The 16,819-nt window shown below is 37.7% G+C and overlaps 1 protein-coding gene across 10 annotated transcripts in view; it reads right to left on the reverse strand.

The window, feature by feature from the left end:
• Positions 1-171: 171 nt before the first annotated feature.
• SOX6 (SRY-box transcription factor 6) overlaps positions 172-16,819 on the reverse strand; it is a 515,133-nt gene continuing 498,485 nt past the window's right edge. For 8 of the 10 annotated variants that reach the window (XM_074997727.1, XM_074997726.1, XM_074997718.1 and 5 more), the window contains 3 exons: positions 15,668-15,901; positions 12,615-12,831; positions 172-2,495 (listed from right to left, as the gene is read on the reverse strand). In XM_074997727.1, the coding sequence (XP_074853828.1) occupies positions 2,192-2,495; positions 12,615-12,831; positions 15,668-15,901 (755 nt within the window). In that variant the 3' untranslated portion in view covers positions 172-2,191. The remainder of the gene's footprint in view (positions 2,496-12,614; positions 12,832-15,667; positions 15,902-16,819) is intronic. The other 2 variants (XM_074997724.1, XM_074997723.1) reach the window with 1 other exon arrangement.

Here is a 16,819-nt window from a genome sequence, read left to right on the forward strand (position 1 = left end):
TGTAAATTTTGAGGAGTATAAGGACTTTGATGTAGCGTGGGCACTTCGAAGTAACTGCGGCTGACTCCCGGCCACACGCAAGCTGGCACTGCAAAGTTTCACACTGCAAAGTTGCCACAGGGGACATTTTGACTAATGAAATGTGGCATATGCATCGCAGCACTTCGCTAGTAATCTCCCAACACCCTAATTACCGTGCCCCTTCGAAGTTCACGGCTAGTCTAGACACAGCCTATGGGTCTAATCCTGCAACATATGTGGCTGTTTTTACACACGTGAGTAAAATTATGTATGTTTTTGTAGAACTCTGGTCTAAATACCTTGTCCCAAATCACTTAGGCTGTGACTACAGGACAAAAATAACTTCGAAGCTGCTTACTTCGAAGCACAACTTCAAAGTAAGCAACTTTGAAGTAGAGTGGCTACACAACCCTCCATGGAAGTTAAACTTCGAAGCAGGGCACTACTCCATTCCTGGGAATGGAGTAAGGACTTGGAAGTTATGCTTTCCTGAAGTAAGGGAAAATGCGTGTAGACTCTCTGTTGGCTACTTCAATGTAGTGCCTAACTTCAAAGTTAACTTCGAAGTTAGTACCTAGTACAGATGCACCCTTAGATAGTCAATGACTGACCCAAGAAAAGAACTCAGGAGTTCTGGTTCTCAGTCCATGCAATCAATATTTGATTAATTTTTTTGCAATGCATCATTTGCCCTGCTCTGCAATTCAGACTTTTGAGTGACTTTCTCCCAAAAGAATTTCACAAATAAATCACTGCATAAGCACACTGTAGATACCAGAATCCTCCTTCAGGTGACCACTGGAGTGGGAAGGTACAGAACCTTGACTCATGAAAATTCTACAGGGCCTACAAATTCATCACTGCAGACTCTGAAGAGATACTGACTGCACGTCTCCACTGATTGTTCATATATAAATTATATAAGTATAGATGTGTACAACAACACCCGGAAAGATATAGGAATAAATGTACTATACGTACATATTAGAAGTATTCATTCTATTTTGTATTACATGCAGGATAGCAGTTCGAGATGTTGTACAGTGTTATGGAAACATTTGGATTTTTCATTCACAAATTCCACTTTCCTTTTGGGAAGAAGGTGCCCTCTTATTCTTAGGCACCTGTGTGTTTTGGGGGAAGAAAGAGAAAGGGCTCTTTAAGACAGTCATGAGGAATTATAAATGTAATGCCACCAACAGTAAATTTAAAATAAATATTAAATATTTGGACCCTTGGCATTCTGGAATGAATAAATTATTTAAGAGAAAATGTGTTAAGACTGAATGAATGCAAGGGTTAAAAGCAAAGGGATAGAGAGGTGGCCTCACACTGCTAAGACAGGCTCGTCCATAGCTGGTGATCGCACTTTTGTGCTTAATATTTTGCACTAATGGCACATCAAGAGGCAAAAGCAATTGGGCACATGCACTGTGGCAATGTTTGTTCACTACTTAAGAATATCTTGTCTCCAGATTCCTGAGTACTTTACCATTTTCTGGAAAAAGACAAAAAAAAAACAAACCTTATGTTTTACATATATTTTTTAAGATGCCAAAGGATTGTCTAAGACTTTACAGTGTCTCCCTTAAGACTTTTTTAAATGTTAAGATTCAAAAGTTATGAAAAGTTTGGCACATCAGAAGTTCAACTATACATGTGGAAAAAGTGGAATTCAGAGTTTGTTTCAAAGATGAGCTCTGACGCACAGATGCACACACTTGTGGACTTGTTCTGCTTCACAATGTGAAATCTGCAGTTTTTGTTTTCTAAAATAATCCAGAATAAAAACACATTCACAACCTGTAGGCTGGCACAGCATACCTGAGTGAGAATGTATAACCCCATCTAAAACAAAAACTTAAACCTTTATCAGCATCCAAATAGGAAAAAATTAAAAGACAAGAGACAAAAGGTAAGACTTGTAAGACAGCGATTGATTCATGTAAGTTTTTAAGTCCCGATGTCTGATATTTAATATACGTCTTCACCTAAATTAAAAAAAGAGGTTTGTGAAAATTAGGGGAACTGTCTCACACATTAAGAAACATTTAAGACCATTCTGCTGATGTAACTCTAGGAGCCACACATGCATGCAGGCTCTTTAAGAACTTTTCGTTGAACAAAAAATCTCTAAAGAGTCAGAGTACTTTAATTTTGCAAACACTCCTCAGTTGGCACTGACAGCCTCATGGGCTTCATTTTCACTGCTATAGTCTGATTTGGGATCGTCCTCATAGTCCTCATACATTTCCATCTCATCCTCTCCATTTATCATTTCATTTCCAGCAAGGCTTCCGCTGTCTGTCTTCATACCGTAAGTGCTCTGAATGACAGGGATGCTGGGCTCCGGACTGGCAGAGGTGCTAGAGCAATCAGATGTCATCTGAGGTGATGGTGCCGTAGTTGCCATGGTAATAGCACCAGGATAGACAACACCTGTTCCTGTGGTGATTGGAATCTGAGGCTGTTGTCTGCAAGGAAATGCAAGAGTGGGACATGATTACCTTCAGTTTACATCTGGAGTGGAACCCTTCTGTGCATACCAAACAAAAGGAAAGTACATGGTTTCTACAAAACACATTAATGTACTCCTTTGAGTTCCTAATTCTGAACCTGAAAGTTACAGGGTGAGTTTTGCTCCCTGGTCCAGTGCAATTCAAGATAATTTCACAGGATCAGACCTTTGATGCGTTCAGGTACACAGTGGTTTTACATAATACAGAGTACAAACTGTATATTTTCTACTACCTAAGACACTGCCTTTCAAATGCCTTACTGTAGTCCCAGCCTTACAGTAACATACAGAAGAAATGATCGGATAATTTATTCGGAAAAACATTCACTGTTCTGACCACGTGGAAGAAACTATGAGTTCTAGTGTAGGTTTTTAACTGGTTAATATGAATAGCACTACACCCTTCTCAGAGCTTTTTACCGAAAAATGAAGTAACTGAGACTTAAAGCCAGTGAGACGTAGGCTCCTAAGTAACTAATCTACTTTTAAAAATGGTCCTCAGGCACTTAAGCACTTAAGAAATTTTACCCATAGTCCTTAAATTCATAATCATTTAGTATTTGCTCGTCAGAACCTCTTCCTCATGCAGTGTTCAGGACAGAGAGTAAGTAAGGATTGCTAAGTTTCATAAGGTTTCAGCCTGCTGCTTACCATCTGTGTGAGGTCTGTCCTTATTCATTTGTGTGTTCTGAACAGTGATTAAGGACAAGATGTAAAAACTGACATGCTTCGACAACAAAATTACAGAGGGAAATATCTGAATTCCTTTACAAATTTAACACCTTTAACTTTGTCCTGAAGAAAGATTTTAACTGACATCCATTACAAGTGCAAGTTCCCAATCTTTGATAGTCACAGGAATGAGAAACTTCCAGCTTCATTTGCTACATTAACTGGCCCTACTAGTGAGAGCTAACTTCTTCTTTTTTTTTTTAAATTCCCTGCCCATCCCTAACCCCACACCCTGCTATATAAAACCTGGATTCTGTATTTCTACTCCAGATCCCATCTGATGAAGTGGGTTTTACCCAGGAAAGCTCATGACCTAATAAATTTATTAGTCTCTAAAGTGCACCAGGAGTATGTTCGTCTCAGTCGCTCATTGACATGAGACTATAATCACCATCGCTAGGAAATCAAACCACTCCAAGTTAGGAACCAGGGGAGCCAGTGAAATCACAACATTCCATATAGACATATCGCTATGGGATTTTGTTCTGAAAGTGACTTCCCCCTCCCACCTCATTCTTTACCTAATCAAAGCTTCAACATCAGAAAAGAAGATAAGAGGAAAAAAGGAAATTTTGCTAAGAGATTGAGAGAGTGTGAAGATAGAGATATCTTGATTTGGTTAAATGATAATATATCAGCACAAAATTTTCATTTCTTAGGCTTTGCACAACATTCTTTTGTGACAGAAAAATTCAAAAGGACACAAAATGTGTCACTTTCCCTCATTCCGCTTCATTAAAAACTACTTAAATCATGCTGCCAATATATTTTGGGACATATTCTGCCTCTGGATGTATGCACAGCTTCCAGTGAAATTAACAGGAGTGCCACTGTGCACATGTTAAGACAGAATTTGGTAATTTGCCATCTTTTTATACAATCCTGACTTTGGTGAAGTCTCATTCCCCAGTCTAAGAAAAAAGCCTCCAGTACAGAAAAAAACTCAAATGGAGTAAAGAGGAAGACGAAAACATTACTCCTATTGTTAGTAAAGCCTTGTAAAGCTCTGGAGCACCCATTAGACAACAGTTATAGAAGAACGGTGCTTCTGATAAAAAGTTCATAATAAATAAGTTATTTGCTAAATGTTTAGTCAAACATTTTTCAGCTTATGGATTTACGAGCAAATTATTTGCTGCCAATATTGCTTCAAGAGTTACAACTTTAACAATACAACATTCCCACAAGGAGGCTGGCTACTTAAGTCACGTGCTATTGTTTCTGTTCACTGATTGGTTGACATAAGCTTTATAAATTACTTACACAACAAGCCTGAGATTCCCTCTCCACAGTCAAACAAAACAATCATCTACCTGAAACCTTATTTGCCAAAACCAAATATATGTCATTCCTCAAACAATCATAGCAACTTTTTACATAGAATTCACCAAGATATCCAGGTACAATTTTCTCACCTTGTTCAGCCAGGCCTAATACCAACATTAACCTTTTTCTGATAATTCTTTTAATGGCATTAATAAATTGATTTAAAAAATCCTTTCAAAGAACTCCACAGTATCAAATGTGAAAGCTCTTCTGCAAAGTGCACTGCTTTTATACTGTAACCTCTGTGGAGCTTGTCCTTCCAGTATATAAGGTGTTTACAAACCAGTATTTTCATGTGTGTTATTCATGTTGTAGTAATGCCCAAAGGTCCCAATCAAGAATGTTATTCCACAATTCTGTGTGCTAGATCTGCTTTCAAGAGAACACAAAGTAAAGAAATTGCAGAGGGCATTTGTGTGTGCCCCTGAATGCCTAATCCCTAGAAAAAACATATTTTTTTCATATGTGGGCAACCACTTACTTATGGCCAAGCTATAAGAACTTAGAAGAGTGCTCTAAGCTCAGGTGAAGAGTATGCTGTGGATACATGCAGCAAGTCCTGTGCTATGCCTTTCTTTACAGTGTTGAAGAAATGATAGAAAGGAAAATGCTATTCTAACAGGGAAAATAATCAGAAGGAGCCACAGAGTCTCATGACAAGAAAGGCAGTGTTGAAGTGCCATGTGCTGTATATAATCTGGGATACTGCTGGGTTTATTTAGTAAGCAATTTATTAAAGGTTAGCAAATCTTTCTCACATGTCTGGATTTCAATGGGAGGGGAAGTATCTTTACAAAAGCATTACATCGCTTCAGTACTTTTTAAGCTAAGAGAGTTCTGGTTACCAGGGGATAGTGAGGTTGAATCTGCAGTGTTGGTATTTTACTCTAGGCATTGTCTCTTGTGCATGCTAAGTTGTAGCATGAACACAAGTAGTATAACAGATTTGCATAACTGATTTGTGTAACAGGAAAGTAGGTCACACCTTCGGGGCTTAATGAATCCCTCTCAAGAAAGAATGTACTTCACTATTCTTCCTCTAGTAAAGTGTAGAAAAATCACATACGGTGAATATGCGTAATAACTGTAGTGTGTTGAAATCAATGGATTGTCTGAAGACCTAGATATGTATTTAATCAGAAATTGTGGGTGTGGGGAATTGAATTGTATTGCCACAACAGTCATCAAGTGCAACAAAAGATATAAAAGAAATCTTGCAAAATTCTGGATCCATTAACATCAATAGGAGCTTTGTGATACACTTCAATGGATGCATGATTGCCCCTTAAAACTTTCTAAGATTTAAGAATAAATTATGGATATTCATTTTTTCAGATGAAGTAAAAAAGCAAAACTGAATAAAATTGAACTATACCCAAGGTTAAATGCTAAGGCCTGGATCAACAAAACGTGTAAGCATGTGTTTAACTACAAGTTTAAGTACCTCTGGTTTCAATAAAACTTAAATACTTTTTATGAAAAATGTGCTTAGTTGCTTTGCAGATTTGGGATCATTTATCTTTACTCATTTATCTAACCAAACATACAAACTATTTTTTCCCTTTTCTAAAATTTTCTTTATACTTCCTTTTACATTGGTGCATTCTGAAATGGTGCCATTTTGATATCACCAGCTACATGGCTTGCACGTTGATGCTGGAAATAACAGTCATATCCTAGGAAAGACTGTTCAAAGAAGAAAGTGAAGTGAAAAGGGGTCAGTTTAAATTTCTGTTCTGCATGCTCTGAATTGATTGGTTCAGTGGGGTGTCTAGCATCTATTTCAAGCCTTAACTTAGTTTTATATTTTTGATTTAAACATTACCTGCACATTTGTATTCAAAAGTATTTGTTGTCACTAAATTCAAGAGGCCCAATCCTCTAACCTAGCCAAACTGTGCTAAGCAGAGAACCATAGACAAACTATGTTTTTATATCATCTCTGTGTTTCCCTGATTCTGGTTCACCCCCTGATTTAAATTCTTTGTTGCACCTGTCTTCAGTGTCAACCAAATGGCCTTTCTGGCAGCCAGAGCTCACCAGAGTACAGCACTGCTCATGCCTTATAGTTTATGAGAAGCACGGTGTAGGTCTGGCTACACCAGCTACATACCACTGGAGGACTCTCCTATGCCAGAGGAATCATCAGAGGGCCAATTAAGCCACTTCTATAGACCCTTTGCTCTGCCAGTGTTGCAAAGGGGCTGTACTGGGGCCAAGGATCTGGATCAATATAATTAGACAAGTACAGTAAAGAGTAGGTAACATGAAAATTCTCATAGAAACTGACCTTCTGGCAATTTAGTGGTATTAAAATTATGAGGATTTTCCTGGAGCACATTCCATTTTTTTTGACTTTTGCAAAACTAACTAAACATTTAAATTGGCAAATCACCATTGTCTGCTGATCCCTACAGAACTATTTTCTGACAGCTCTTTAAAAGACTGAAGCTAAATTGGTTGCGTTAGGGAAAATCCTTGTGTGCTACACGCCCTGAAAACTTCCCCGTAAGGAATAAAACAACAGTAAATCTCACAAAGGCACCCATTGTGCATGCACTTTTAGCTCTTGCTGCAGTGATATAATATTACTGGCTTCTTCAAAACAGTATTCTACCAACAGTCAGAATACACAAGTATATAGTAGTAACAAACACTATAAAGACTTTATTTATAAACACTCAAGAAAACTAACATTCACACCACTCTGTAGACTAATGTATAGAATACATACTTCTATAAAGAGTATTAAACTAGGAAGTGACTGGGAATTGAATTATTTTTGTAAGAAAAGGCAACAAAATACACTACGTTAACCTGAAATCTCTGAGTTTATGGCTTTCACATAAACAACATTTACTTGAGGATTATAAAAAAGGAATTACTGAAGATAAATTGTGAATCACCTGAAGTCACTTTAAAACTTTGCTTTCACACAAGGGCTGAAAAGATACCATTGAAAGTTTCCCATAAACAATGGTGTCATTGCAACTAAATCAAATATTGCAATATACTCCTTGGTTGACCACAGATTAAATTTCCACTTTTTAAAATAATAAATTTTATATTAGTGCATTAATTTTGAATTATCTTGCCTGATAGTATTCCTCATTTGGAGCAAAATTCACTAATATGCAGTTCAAAAACAAGGCATAGGCACTATTTAAGTCGCACTAAAGTCTTTAATATACGGCTCAATTTGTATGGAAATGATTCACAGTCCTTGTGTGGTCTATTCCATAGGGATGAATTTCACCCCTTCAGTACAATCTTACTCTCTTTAGAAATCTTTCATCCAGCTTCCCAGGAATTTTCCTCAGAAAGTGGTGCAGAATCAGGTCATCAGTCAGCTTATACTTTGTTCAAATACTGCCATTTCTGTAACAGTGTATTAGGAAACATTAGCTTAAAATGCTGTATGTTTTACTACTAATTACTACAGTGTGCCACTTCCTGTGTGCTGTCAGAATAACCAGTGCATGTATTTCTACAACTCAGAAGCCAAGGTAACAAAAAGTTTGTTGTCATAGTAAAAATGAAGACAATTTTGCACTTGAGGGGAATCTCAGCAAATACCACTCACAGACCTGGTACAACCATTTCCACAGTAACTAAAGGCTCAGTCACTGGGAGCTGACTGGGCTCAGCACATTTCAGAATAGCTCTCAGATACTAGGCTACTAAAGGTGATATAAGGACCTGAACAGAATATTGAAAAGCAGAAGGAAATCCCCCAAAAAACCCAACACCTAAACACCATACATATGTGACTGTTTGGAATGCCATGAAATTTTAACTTCCATTAATTAAATAGATTTTTCTACCGTGCTCCTTCATACAGCCTCTATTTCTGCATATTGTGACTATATTTTTGCACTTATTAAAAAAGACTAAACATATAATATATATTTAAATGAATTATTTACAAAGAGCAGAATTCCTAACTCAATAACTTTTTTTTACTGAGAAATCCAATCAGACATCATTTGTTTTCACGTATAGATGCTCAGGGGACTACAGCCACAATAAAAACCTGGTGAGATGCTAGAAATATCCAAACCCTAGTAAGTGGAGGAAATGGGATTGGCACTTTACAAATACATGAATGTCCACAAATATACCACTGAACATGGAAATTCTGAGTACTTTGCTCACTGTAAACTTTCTTCACGAGATCTAGAACAGGAAAAGGGCAATCAGAACACACCATGAAAAGGAAGTCAGATTATAAACCCTCCATTATGTTTTTTCCTCTGAGGAAGAAAGAACAACCAAACCAAACCAACCTGTTACTATTTTATTTGGGTATTCTCATTTTCTTTAGTCTTTTTCTATTTCTATTCTCCTACAGGGTCTACTACATGGAGTCTCATGATGTGAAAAGCTTGAAATTGTTGCAATAAAGTGGTTTAATATTTTTTAAACAAAACATCTTTCTGGCTAAAAATGACATTTTTTTGTTCTAAAATTTAAGCTAATTAGCTGGAAAAAAAGGTTAAAAAAGTAAAATGGCTAAATCAAAACAATATATTTCAACCAATTCAAACTGAATACTTTTTTGACTCTTTGCTTCACAAAAATTTGAGATTTTAACATTTTTCCCTGCTTTGGGATGTTAAAAAAATTGTAAGCCTTAAAAATATTTGTAGGATGGGAAAACTCTTTTCCACCAAGCTCTGCTTGGAATATTGAGCTATAAATATAAATCTGATTATAAATATGCCTCTGTAAATAAGGTCATGTGCTGTATGTTCCATTAAAATGGTGATAAATGGGGACATAATTCAGGGGGTTTGGCACACAAAGTTGTTTAGTTGAAATTTCATAATAGGCTAGATATTGACAGAGCAAATAAGTAGGTGAAAGCATGGTAAAGCCTACCTTGTTCTGGTGCAGTATTTTATTTGAACTGAAAGTTTTGGATAATAAGTTTACTTTTTATAATATTATAAAATGAATAAATTACTTAGCAAGTGAATGAGTAAGAGTTTTGTGTTCCATTACAGAATGTTTTTTCTTCAGTTTCTCACATGGGGTTTTCAGCGTGTTTGGGGGTTTGGTTTATTTATTTATTTGTTTTTCTGGGGGGGGGGAAAGCAGTTGGATTTTGGGGAGGGGCACAGTGGAAGATCAAAAACCCTCAAAAGAAATCCTGTAAACACAGGTTCAGAAGCACAGCTCCCAAATTTAAATACAGATAAAGCAAAGCCATGAATCCTTTGTCAGCTTTGTCTAATCCATGTAATGCAATTTCATATTCTATCAATTTTCCAGCCAAGGGCCTGATTCCCTCCTACACTAAAGCTCCTTTATACATCTTTAGTTGTGTAAATGGATCTTAAAGTGATTGTAAATTAAATTCAAATCGTATCACTATAAATGTAATTCACACTCACTTTAAGATCTCTTTAACACCCCTTAACAGAGGGGTGTTAAGAGGTCAGAGGGTAAATCATAAGAATCAGGACTTGTACTTAGAAAAATGATGAAATTTTCATGTTGGTTCTTATGATACTATGGCTACGTCTACACGTGAAGCCTACATCGAAGTAGCCTATTTCGATGTGGCGACATCGAAATAGGCTATTTCGATGAATAACGTCTACACGTCCTCCAGGGCTGGCAACGTCGATGTTCAACATCGACGTTGTGCAGCACCACATCGAAATAGGCGCAGCGAGGGAACGTCTACACGCCACAGTAGCACACATCGAAATAAGGGTGCCAGGCACAGCTGCAGACAGGGTCACAGGGCGGACTCAACAGCCAGCTGCTCCCTTAAAGGGCCCCTCCCAGACACACTTGCACTAAACAGCACAAGATACACAGAGCCGACAACGAGTTGCAGACCCTGTGCATGCAGCATGAATCCCCCGCTGCAGCAGCAGCAGCCAGAAGCCCTGGGCTAAGGGCTGCTGCACACGGTGACCATAGAGCCCCGCACGGGCTGGAGAGACAGCGTCTCTCAACCCCTCAGCTGATGGCTGCCATGGAGGACCCGGCAATTTCAACGTTGCGGCACGCGGATCATCTACACTGTCCCTACTTCGATGTTGAACGTCGAAGTAGGGCGCTATTCCTATCTCCTCATGAGGTTAGCGACTTCGACGTCTCGCCGCCTAACGTCTAAGTTAACTTCGAAATAGTGCCCGACACGTGTAGACGTGACGGGCGCTATTTCGAAGTTGGTGCCGCTACTTCGAAGTAGCGTGCACGTGTAGACGCAGCTTATGTGAGATAGCACAAGGAGACATTACACATACCTTGGGTCATTGCGTTCATGGGGAATAATTTTAGATTGCTTTGTCTTTTTTTAAAACAGTTACTGTGTCATTTACTTTTCAACAAGAACAAAACCCAGACCTCCATATTTTACCTGCTCCTCTGATCTCAGCAATACTGCTGCTTAATTATGCTTTGAATTAGAAACTAATTCTCCCAATGTTTTTTCTCTCAGGCCATGTCTAACACGGTGTGCTACTTTCAACAAACCTGAGCTTTTGTCGACAAAACTCGCCAAGCATTTACATGGTTAAAGCGCTCTGTTGACAGCTGGTCAACAAAACTCAGCTGTTCAGCCATTAGTGTTATACCTCTCCCCAATCACATATAGCGCTTCTGTCAACAATGTTTTGTCAACAGAGTCTGGGTAGACACTTTTTTTGGTAGAGAGGGCTTCCAGTTACCCGGCAGCCCTGTTTGCAGAGCTTCCGGTCAGCCGTTCTGTCCAGAGATGACTGGGCAGTCTGTCTGCTCTCTGGTGGTAGAGCAGATTGCTCTTTCAATCTGCTTTTGTGTGTAGATGCAATCTGCTGACAGAAGTTTTGCTGGGGTTTTTCTGTCAACAGTGACCTCTGTTGACAAAAGCTGCCCATGCAGATATAGACCCACCGTCATGCTATTTTCCTCCCATTTGTTTATTTAACTTAATTACATTGCTGCTTTGGACTTTTAAAATTTATTGATATGATATGATATGATATGGCTGTTAATCTGCCTTGGAAGAGGTAGAGTAGAATTTCATTGCTTTGAAATGAAAATAATTTGTGATATGCAATATCATTTCAGATGTGTACCGATGTGTGCAATTTCTGTCACAGCTTATTAGTAAACAACTAACACTGCAGAGTAAGCCAGCATCATCATATTATACACTTATTATTTTTTTAGGTGATGAGCTTTTGTGGGACAGACCCACTTCTTCAGATCATAGTATTACCAGAACAGAGTCAACATTTAAGGCACAGAGAGTCTGTGAGTCTGTTCTAGTATGGCTACAATCTGAAGAAGTGGGCCTGTTCCATGAAAGTTCATCACCTAAAAAATTATTTTGTTAGTCTTTAAAGTGCTAATGGACTGCTTTTTTGTTTCCGTAGTATATAGACTAGCATGGCTATCTCTCTGTTACTATTTAGTGTTAGACATTCTGAAATGGAAACCTGACTAATCTACCCCTGCACTTTACATCCTTCTCCATAACACATATCTTGAAGGAATATTGTATATCACAATAATACATAATGAAAAGTTAGGTGCCCTCAAGATGTGCATCATTCACCCAAGCTTCTGCACACTCTATCTGCTCCCTAGTTCTCCCTTCCCTAAACCTCTTATTTTTCACATCTTTGTCCTCTCTAACACACTTGTTCTACTTTTTCCTATTCCTTCCTTCTTAATCCTGGGACGGATCCTGGAAACCCTCACTACTGAGGGCAAAACTTGATAATACCTCAGAGATGAGCTGATCAAAAATGCTGAGGCCAATGAGCTGACTCCAATTGTTTTCAAAGGGTTCTGGAATCAGACCTATATGTAATCAAAGACTTCAGTATGTGGCTAGTAATTCGATATTCCATAGTAAAGTCTAAATATGTTAGGAAGTAAGATTTTGCAGACTGTAGCCTTAATTTGTAAACTTTTCAGCTAAGGAGAATTGTTCCTTTAGTTTGAAAAACACTATGGTACACTGAAACAAACAAACAAACAAACAAACACCAACAGCAATAATAATATTTACCCCACAGTAAAAAACTGTCTCATCTCCTGTCTTCGAGACCTCATCAGTTGTTTATATTCTCCAATACGCAGTTTCTTGCCATCCACAATACAGGTGCGTTTTGGTCGAGGTTTGTATTTGTAGTTAGGGTACTTCTCTAGATGGATTTTACTTAGCCGTGCCTGTTCTTCATAGTAAGGTTGTTTCTCTTGATTGGACATGGATTTCCAGCGTGAGCCTACATATAAAAACATCATGCTCAAGCAAGGGAGACATAAGTTCTAGTTAAGGTACTGTTAGATACCCGCCCCCTTTTTTCCACACTTCATAACATGTTCATTCATATTTTAAAAAAGTTGTCTATGGCCAGGCTTTTAAAACTGATTAGCTATTTTGGGTGACCAATTTGAGACACCTTAAAGGGGCATGACTTCCAGAAAATGCAGCTTACCTGCTTTCTGAAAATCTAACCCCTTTAAATTGTCCAGTCAGGTGCCTAAAAATTGAGGCATTTAAAATCAATATTTGAATTTGCAAATCTGGATCTTGTATCCATAACATTTTTTCTCTATTATTCTTTATATTAGGGACCTCTAGCCTGAGAATAATTCAGTAAGCTATTTATTACCATGCACATGCTACAGTCAGGTTGAGTCTCCTGCAATTCTGTTGATCTGAAAAGCTTGTCACATTGCTCATGCATGCACGCTTCTCCAAGGCTACATCTACACTTGCAATTTTGGGAGTAAAGGCACTTTACTTTGGGAGTAAAGGCACTTTACTTTGGGAGTAAAGGCACATGGCTACACAGCATGCTGGCACATCAAAGTTTGAAACTTCGACGTTGCCACAGGGAGAATTACCCTAATGAAGTGCTGCGTATTCATTGCAGCACTTCATTAGTATTCTCCACTCAGCCTGATTACCATGCCCCCTTCAAAGAAGGGGGCTAGTGTAGACACAGCCCAAGAGTTCTTAAGAACATGTCTTATAAAATTCTAATAATATACATTAATGCTCTGCTAGTTAGCAAGGAAAACTTATGAAAATCTCACTTATTCCCAAAATTACAAATAATGGTTTATTCTTAAGACATCCTTTTTATTTACATTTTAATATAATGTTGCCATTCTATTTGCACCCTATAGTATGTGAAGTCCTATTATGCATATTTTTCTGTATTGAAATAAATGTATCGAACTACACTAGGAAAGCTTTTTTTTTTTTAAAGGAAAAAACATTTGCACTTATATACACCACTTTAAATACTGTAAACGATCATTGAAATCTGAGCCAATAAAAGTAGTAAAAAAAATTTAATTCAGTTTATACAGGAAGAGGAAAAAGTATTCAGGTCTCTTGTATTGTTTACAGAGAATGATCTAAACACTTGGAGAAAGGATAGGTTTTGAGGGGCTGATTTGGGTAAGCAATGCAGAAAGTAGCATTTTGGTGTCTTTCAGCTGGATAAAGCTATTACAGCTGCGGTAAACGTGGGTGGAAGCTATTCTTTTACCAAGATTTTTCATACATCAACAAATGGAAAAGTTGTATAAATATTATCCATAGCCAGCAATGCTCTGTGTCAGTTCTAATAATTCAGACTTTTCTCATTGTCCTGGAAAAGTTGTACAGATATTATATAGAGATAGACTGATTTATGACAGGTTAATTCCATGATTAACAGACACATGATTGCTGGCACTTCTGATATATTTATGCTGGAAGTTTACATTTTAATGAATACAGTTACTGTACTCCTAATAGTTTTTTCAAAGAATGCACACAAATAATATAGATTCCCCACGGCTGCCAACACTGAAACAGTACAGGGTTTATACAAAACTGAAAGGCTATTCATATAACTTATTTTAAATGGTAGACAAAAATATGAGAACTTCTAAGTTAGATACTGAAAGTTTTAGGACAGAGTAACATTTATTTCTAAAATGTCTTTTTGCCTCTGACGGAAATAATAAATGCATTAGAAACAGCTCTGTTCAAAATGCATTTCAACTCAAAAGTTTATGATAAAATGATTACAGATGAAACTTGATTTTTACTATTATTTATTATGAGTTACATTTAGAATCTATCTTTCATTTCTAAGACTCAGAGAACAAATATATATTTTAACATTCCACCACTCATTTTCACATGTTTCAAATTCTCTAGAGAGGTCATTGACTCAAAATATCTAAAAAATTAGCCAATTTATCTGCATAGTGGCAAAAGTATTGTATTGGTGTATGCCCAGATCACGTGCATATACATTAAATATTACTTCTGAATATTTTAAGTGCATAGTGCGAAGTGTTTCCTTTTACTTTTTCTTCTAATATTGATATATTTAATTCAAACATTATCATGTTTTTAAAGAAAATATGTGTTCAATATATTCTTTTTTGAGTGTTATGAAATTTGCAGACCAATAATTCAATTCTGACATTCAATATTCTGGCACAAAATTTCTAGTCAATTAAACATAAATTGCCCTGCCCACTGTTGGCAGGCCTGACAGCAGATACAACAGATCTGTTTTGGCTAAGGACAGAAATCTTTTCTTCCACGAGGCACCTGGGCAGTTTTTCGCCTTCCTTGAAGCACCCTGGTGGAGCAGTTAAATTAAATAGTAATAGGATATAATAATTTGTGACAGTACTTAGAGAAGATGTTAAGTCTTCACAATTTGTGGCTGGTTTCCAGTGCGGATAAAAGAAATGGTTCCCAGAAGTAAAAGACTTAAGATTTTATTGGTGAGCCTTGAATTCATGAGATAGCAGAAAACCTTATGGCTTTCATAGCTTCAGGTCCACTCATGCAGGGAGGGAGATGGTAAAGACTCATATAAGTATGTTGAGTTCTAGGGTGAGGTAGTATCCGTGCAACCCTGGTATTAGAACCACTCAAAATGCTGGGCATGAGAAAGTCTAAGTGACAGTATTGGTATTACTGCTACCCTGTGTTAAGTTTAACAAAGTTGTGGCCTGCTACTTAAACATGCATTCTTGCATTTGTCCTCGTCCACTACAACATCTACATCAGTCATTACATATTTATGGTCCTCTACTTACCTAGGATTTTACTAATATTGGAGTTATGCATGTCAGGAAAAGCTTGGAGAATTTTTCTGCGTTCATCCTTTGCCCAAACCATGAAAGCATTCATTGGTCGCTTGATATGCGGTTCACTACTGGCTCGGCCCCGTGCATCCCTGTAGACTCGAGCTTCAGCCACAGTGGCACCTCCTGTTGGCCAACAATAATACTGCTGTAGTTTAGCTGCAGAGCCATTCATTGCTTTACTTCCTGTAATATCAAGGCAGGAAGAAACAAGATGGATGCAAAATATTATTATTTCAAATACAAAACTACTTCCTATGCCTTGATCGTTTCAGGTTTACTTTTTTTCTCTCTCCCCCTTCTTGCTTCCCTATACATACGGAGAGATAAAATAGACCTAATTTCATGATTCTAATATTAGCAACCAAAGGCAGTCTTAACGAGATCCACAATTTGAGCTAACAAAATGTTTGGATTGATAATTACATTTTCCTTCTGTCAAGGTACCAAAGACTAGAATAAGGTCCAATTCTGGGTTCTAACGCTGTGTGTACATTTTGTGTATTCTCGGGGTGTATGTGTACAAAAGTTACACAAGTAATTCAAAATGACTCTGCTGCTTGTGCAATGGAACATAGCTAAACATTTCATAATGAATTACATGGCATAGTCTTAATCTGCATGTTGTACAGGTCTGATTCTGCTGCAGGCTGAGCATCCTCAGTTCAAATTTATTTGAATGACATCTGACTACAGGTCAACATCTTTCAGAATAAAGCCATGCATCTGTAATACAGTGGTTTGCAGTCAATAGGTAAGCATACTAATCTCAGAGCATCAGATTGGCATGAATAACACACTGGGCTCCCCTTGATAATGATAGCTTAGTGAATCTTGGTGGCCAGCCATTACCCACCTCCAATTCAGCTGTGCTTGCTCCTATTCTGAGATGGATCTTGGGCTGCACCCAAGCTCAATTTACTTTATAACAGGCAGTTCAAGCTATAATGTATGTTAGAGCGCACACAACTGAACATTAGGTGATAGGAACTGGCTGATACAGCAGAGATGTGAGTCTGGTAAAGTTGTGTCTTTGTACTGAAACTTTTGGAATCATAATGAAAATATCCACTTTTAAGGCTGGGACACAGATGTCAACAGAGG

The sequence above is a fragment of the Carettochelys insculpta genome, chromosome 6, assembly GCF_033958435.1.
Source record: "Carettochelys insculpta isolate YL-2023 chromosome 6, ASM3395843v1, whole genome shotgun sequence".
In the NCBI taxonomy this organism is placed as follows: Eukaryota; Metazoa; Chordata; order Testudines; family Carettochelyidae; genus Carettochelys; species Carettochelys insculpta.